Raw genomic sequence first — 6,193 nt, forward strand, 5'->3', positions numbered from 1 at the left:
AAACTTGGGCTCGACAGGGACACGCCTGTGTGCCATGGCCGTGTGATGTGATTGCCAGGCCGTGCTCGATCCGTTAAATTACACACGACTGTGTGGGTCAATGGCTAGGCCATGTGAATCGTGAAAGCCTTGGTCGACACCCTTAAAAGACACAGGCGTGTGAGCTACCCGTGTGGTAAGGCTTAGGCCGTGTCATCTTCTCGATTTGGTCCGTTTTGTCCCTTTTTAGCTCGTTTTTGGCTCCTTTCGCTCTCTTATGTTCTCCTAAGTGTAAAACATGGAAGTAAAGCATTAGGAGTATCGAATTCACCAATTCTAGTGAGAAATCATCCATAAAATGCATTAAACATGGGGTAAAATTATGTATAATTTACGATTTATCAATACACAACAACTACAATGAGCAGAAAAAGAAAACTTACCGAACTCGTACAAGTCTAATTGCGTTGCTAAGAGAAAAGATGGATTAGGAAAATGAAAAGGAAAAAGGAAGAGGGGAAGTTGCAAAGGAATTTCGACAGAGTAGCAGAGAACCACGTCAGATATTTTAGAAAAAGAATCGAAATTTTGAAAAAAGAAAATTAATGGAGATAATTCCCATAACTCCCCATATCCCTCAAATCTCTCCACTAAACCACTACTCAACCTCCTCAGCATTCTTGTTTGACCGAGCCGAAACTCTCTTGGTCAAACAAGCAAAAATAAACTTCTAAGCTTTCACAGGGATTCGAACATCAGACCTTCAGCAACCTAACACTTAACTTAACCACTAGACCAGTAGACCCATTTTGATATATTTCTTCACATAATTAACTATAAGCCCGCTGAACAAGTATAAGGCTTAAGTTAGGAAAATACCAAAATTTGCCAAATATAAGGCTTGAACTTGGGACCTCACACACATACCTAGAACACTTAACCACTATAACAAATAAATAGTTGTCACAATTTCACAAAAGCCGAAATAGAAATTTTAGGGCGTTACAACTCTACCCCCTAAAAGAAAATTTCGGCCTCGAAATTTACCTGATCAAAATAGATGAGGATACTGCTGAAGCATAACATCCTCAGACACTCATGTGGCCTCTTCAGTGCTATAATTCCGCCACAACACCTTTAATAATGGGATAGATTTCTTTCGAAGAACCTTCAAATCGTGATTCAGAATCTGAACTGGCTCCTCTTCGAAGGTCAAATTTGACTTAACCTCAATCTCCTCAACAGGGACAACATAAGTAGGATCAGAGCGGTAACTCCTTAACATCGAGATGTGGAATACGTCATGAATACGGTCCAGCTCAGAGGGTAGCTCCAACTAATAGGCAACCGATCACAGTCGCTTCAGAATCTAATAAGGCCCAATAAATCTAGGACTCAACTTGCCCTTGCGACCGAACCTCAGAACTTTCTTCCACGGTGAGACCTTAAGAAACACGAAGTCCCTTAATGAATACTCAATCTCACGTCTCTTTAGATCAACATAAGACTTCTGTCTATTAGAAGCAACCTTCAGATGATCCCAAATTAGTCAAACATTTTTCTCAGTCTCAAAAACTAACACAGGACCCAAAACTCAATGTTTGCCCAGCTCAATCCAACACAAAGGAGTGCGACACTTACGTTCATAGAGAGTTTCATAGGGTGCCATCTGAATGCTAGACTGGAAGCTGTTATTATAGGTGAACTTCACTAGTGGTAGATAATCCTCCCAACTACCTTGAAAATCGATAAGACAGCTCCTCAACATATCCTCCAGTATATGAATCACCCTCTCAGATTGACCATCGATCTGAGGATAGAATGCAGTACTGAAGTCCAATCTCGAACCCAGTGTCTTATGTAATTTTTTTCAGAACTGAGACATGAAGTGAGGATCCCTATCAAAAATGATTGAGACCGTTACCCCATGCAGTCTTTACTATCTCAGAAATGTAGAGCTTCGCCATCTTCTGAAGAGAATAGTCGGTCCTAACTAGAATGAAGTGCGCAGACTTGGTCAATCGATCCACGATGACCCAAACAGAATCCTTCTTAGAGGGTGTCAAGGGGAACCCACTAATGAAGTCAATCGTTACTCGCTCCCACTTCCATAGCAGAATTTTAACCGGATACAACAAACCCGAAGGTAACTGATGCTAAGCCTTAACCTGCTGGCATGTCAGACAACGTGCTACAAAGTTAGTAACCTTACACTTCAACCCTGGCCACCAGTACAGTTCTCGAAGATCTCAATACATCTTATTCCCACCGGAATGCATAACATAAGGGCTACTATACACCTCTCTCAGAATAGAATGCCTCAGATTAGTATTATTCGGTACACAAATTTAACCTCGGAAACAGATTACCCCATCATTATTCAGCCCAAAGTCCGTAGTGCTACCGCTCTTAACCTAACGAAACTGAAGACCCAACGATTCATCCTTTAACTGCCTATCCTGAATCTATTCTATCCAAGTCAGTTTAACCTGCAGCTTAGCCAACAAACTTCCATCGTCGAACAAACTAAGTAAAGCGAACATCACTATTAGATCAGTCATCGCCTTACGGCTCAACGCATCGGCCACCATCCTTTTTCTCAACAAACAGCACAAGTGCTCCCCACAGACACACTGGGACAGATGAACCCACGGTCCAACAACTCCTGAAGTTGAGCCTTAAGCTCAGTAAGCTTCTTCGGTGCCATGCGATAGGGGGCGATAGACACCGGAGCTGTACTAGAAAGAAGCTCAATTCCAAATTCCACTTCCCGATTCGGAGGTAAACCCGATAGTTCCTTAAAAAAGACGTTCAGAAAATCCCTTGTAGTTCTAATGTCCTTTACAATAAAGTCTCCAAAAACGGAAACACTAATATAGGCCAAGAACGTCTCACATTCCTTACGAATTAGTTTCTCAGCCACTAGTGCAATGATTACATAACCAAATAATTTTGACATTCTCTAATCATGACTACCTCATTATCCTCCTCAGTTCTCAAGACTACCTTCTTAGTCGCACAGCCTAGACTGACACGGTGCTTGACCAATCAGTCCATACCCAGAATCAGGTCAAACCCCCAAAATAGTAGCTCCATCAGATTAGCCAAGAATACCGACCTTTGAACCTCTAGTGGAACATCTCCATACAGTTTACTAACCCGAACAAATTGTCCCAGTGGACTCAGTACAGTCACCTCACTAGAAGTATTCTCAACCAAAATCCCCAAGTTTCCAAACATAGTGTTAGCTACATAGGAATGTGTGGAGCCTATATCTATCAAAGCAAAATAGGGTACATCATAAATTAAGAACGTATCGATAATGAAATCTGAGGTATCTCTATCTTCTAGGCAACGAGCAACATAAACAAGAGTAGACTGCCTCACCTCAGTCTGTCCAGCACCTCTGCTTGATACTCTCTGTCCACAGCCCATACCGTTACCACCCCTAGCCTGACCACGGCCCCTCGGTGGCTACTGAACTACCCTCTATAGCTGTGCAGCACAAAAACCCGGAGCTTGCATCTGATTGGCCCTCAGTGGAAACTCTCGAATACGGTGCTCGAATGACCCACACTTCAAACACGTCTCGGTCCTCCTCCAACACTCACCTTGATGGCGTCTACCACAATCTTCGCATAGCTGCTCTCCAATAGGAGCGACACGGGGCCCAACTCTAATCGACCCATCATTCTTGGCATTTTTCTTAGGCCTCTGCACCGAACTCGAGGGCTCTGAATCCTCCTTATTCCTACCCCTCTCACGATCTTTGTTTTGGAGCTCAGTGCGCTTAACCTCTTCAGCTATCTTCACCTTCTCTACCAGAATAGAGAACTTTCGCTCTTTTTACAGAGCTATTAGCACCCTCAGATTATCCCTAAGACCATCCTCAAAACGGACACATCTCTCATACTCAGACGTCACCATACCTCGCGCATAGCGGTTCAGTCTCAGAAATTCGGCCTCATACTCGGCCAATGATTGGTCTCCCTGGGTGAGGTTTAGAAACTCATGCCTACGAGCATCAATGTAACTTGCTCCCACATACTTCCCTTGAAAGACAGACTGAAAAAACTCCCAAGATAGACAATTGAGCTGTGTGCCCTCCTTAACAGTCAGCCACCACTGATAGGCCTCATCGAGAAGCAACGAGATTGCTCATTTAATTTTTACTCAGGGGTATAGTCTAAATCATCCATTATCCTATCAGTAGCCTCCTTCCAGTAATCAGCCATATTAGGGGCGACTCTAGTGACACCCCTAAAAAGTTCAACTCCATTGGATCGAAGTCATTCTGTAACCGACCCTCGGCCCCAGATCTAGTGTTAGGGCCAATGACCTTCTCCAATATCTTTAACATAGTGTGGGACAGCGCGTCATACCCAGCCATGTGATCTTGAGACCCAGTCTCTGTAGTAGGTGACACCGACATCTCACTTGTATCCAGGTTAGGCATACTTCCTAGAGAAGAGGACTCAGCTCGAGCCCCTTACGGCCTCTAGTACTACGTCTACGGATACCTCGTGTGCTCATGTCTATTCAAATTTGTCTATATTACGAATTTTAGGAATCAGTTACAGTTCCAGCTATAATAACCCAAATTTGCTCAGCCTAGAAAAAACAGAAAAATAAATAAAAACAAAAATAATAAAAAGTCCTTTACAGTCCATTTACAAATCACGCCAGTAGCCCATTACACTTGTAGCCCAACTGGTCTAACCCAGAATACCTAAACTACCTAATACCCGATTACACAGAACCCACAAATGGACACGGCCCAAGGAGACCCAAACTAGCGAGGCCCAATGCCTAAACCGAATCTGGAAACCCTAGGGTTTCCAGAAACTTCGCGCCGCAAGTATCCCAAGCGTCAAGCCCTTTCGTCTCGTGCCGTTCCAGTGGGCTTCATCGACGCTGTAACTCCAGCTTCATATCACGCCGTAATCGGCGCACGAATCGACGCCAGCGTATTCACCGCCGGATTTCTCGTTGGTACCTGCAAAAAGGGAAAGAAAACAGCAGAGACGAAACAAACATAGTAAGAAATAAAATCGAAATCTGTAACTATATTTTATGAGGCTATAAAAGCTCGAATAGAAGCAATGTAAATGTACTAGTTTTTTTTTTCAAGCACATATACAACAAAAAATACGACAGTTTATCAAAGAAGCAAAGGTGATTCATTTTTATCCTTTTTCTTTTGTTTTGAATATATATACATAAAATATAAAAAAATAATAAAAGAGGATTACCTCCCTTTTCGCTGTAAAAAGCGAAAACCTTTCGAATGTCAACCGCCGTACATGGCGGAGTCAGCAACGGCGCGTGTGCGTGTGCAGCCCAGTGGCCAGAGGCTAGAGCTAGAGGGCTCTTCTTTTCTCCTATTTCAGAGGATTTTAGTTTTTTTTTTTAGAAAACTGATTGTAAAATGATTTTTGGGCTAAAATTTGACATATATACCATTACAAAAACGACATCGTTTTTCTTAGTTCAATAAGCACTAAAACGGCACCGTTTAAGTGAAGGATCCGCGCGTTGACTCGGGGAGGATCCGCGCGTTTTTAGTAAAAGGGCAAATTGTCCAATCGATCCTTCTGTATTTTTAAAACTTATAATTTCATTTTATTTTTATTTTAAATTGGCCCTAACCTTTATATGTTATTTCAATTTAGTCCCAATGGCCATTAAAATCTCTTCCGAAGAACGACGTCGTTTTTAGGGATAGGGATAATTGCCCAGTGAGTCCCTCAGATTTTAATATGCATTTCAATTAGGCCCAAATTTTTTATTTATTTGTAATTAACCCTTGATTTTTAATTAAATTCGATTTTAATCCTTTTTATATATTTATTTTATTTTAAATACACATAGTATTATTTATTTTATAAATATTAGTTATATAAAATAGTATATATATTATTTTTTATTTACATATTATTCATTATATTATTTATATTATTATACATTTTGTTTATAAATTTTATTATAAATTATATATTTTCTATATATATTATTCCTTACATTTTTTATTTTATTATAAATTATGTATTATTTTATTATTCATTAATTGTGTAAAATTTTAATTTTTTAAATTATTATTAGATAATATATATCATTATTAAATAGTTAGCATATTATATAAAGTTCTATAATTTATTATAAAGTTTCACACATATTTGATATAGTATTATTTATATAAATATATATTAAGCTA

General features: G+C 40.2%; 2 protein-coding genes across 2 annotated transcripts; both read right to left on the reverse strand.

The window, feature by feature from the left end:
* Positions 1-1,075: 1,075 nt before the first annotated feature.
* On the reverse strand, positions 1,076-2,570 carry LOC128295386 (uncharacterized). Its single transcript, XM_053030950.1, has 3 exons — positions 2,469-2,570; positions 1,424-1,507; positions 1,076-1,315 (listed from the first exon to the last, which is right to left on the reverse strand). The coding sequence occupies exons 1-3, from the start codon at positions 2,568-2,570 to the stop codon at positions 1,076-1,078; spliced, it is 426 nt and encodes a 141-aa protein (XP_052886910.1).
* Positions 2,571-2,578: 8 nt separating this feature from the next.
* Positions 2,579-3,414, reverse strand: LOC108475372 (uncharacterized). The gene is made up of 2 exons (XM_017777336.1): positions 3,039-3,414; positions 2,579-2,901 (listed from the first exon to the last, which is right to left on the reverse strand). The coding sequence occupies exons 1-2, from the start codon at positions 3,412-3,414 to the stop codon at positions 2,579-2,581; spliced, it is 699 nt and encodes a 232-aa protein (XP_017632825.1).
* Between the last annotated feature and the right edge of the window lie 2,779 nt (positions 3,415-6,193).

The sequence above is a fragment of the Gossypium arboreum genome, chromosome 7, assembly GCF_025698485.1.
Source record: "Gossypium arboreum isolate Shixiya-1 chromosome 7, ASM2569848v2, whole genome shotgun sequence".
Classification (NCBI taxonomy): Eukaryota; Viridiplantae; Streptophyta; class Magnoliopsida; order Malvales; family Malvaceae; genus Gossypium; species Gossypium arboreum.

What these genes read in the sequence shown, in the direction of transcription:
- LOC108475372 (XM_017777336.1), bottom strand. Translation starts at nt 3,414, where the DNA reads ATGGGCTGTGGACAGAGAGTATCAAGCAGAGGTGCTGGACAGACTGAG. An exon ending in GGGGTTTGACCTGATTCTGG is followed by an intron (nt 2,902 to 3,038) that starts GTATGGACTGAT and finishes TCATTGCACTAG; the next exon opens with TGGCTGAGAAACTAATTCGT.
- LOC128295386 (XM_053030950.1), bottom strand. Translation starts at nt 2,570, where the DNA reads ATGGTGGCCGATGCGTTGAGCCGTAAGGCGATGACTGATCTAATAGTG. An exon ending in GTTTGTTGGCTAAGCTGCAG is followed by an intron (nt 1,508 to 2,468) that starts GTTAAACTGACT and finishes GATCATCTGAAG; the next exon opens with GTTGCTTCTAATAGACAGAA. An exon ending in GGGACTTCGTGTTTCTTAAG is followed by an intron (nt 1,316 to 1,423) that starts GTCTCACCGTGG and finishes GTTGCCTATTAG; the next exon opens with TTGGAGCTACCCTCTGAGCT.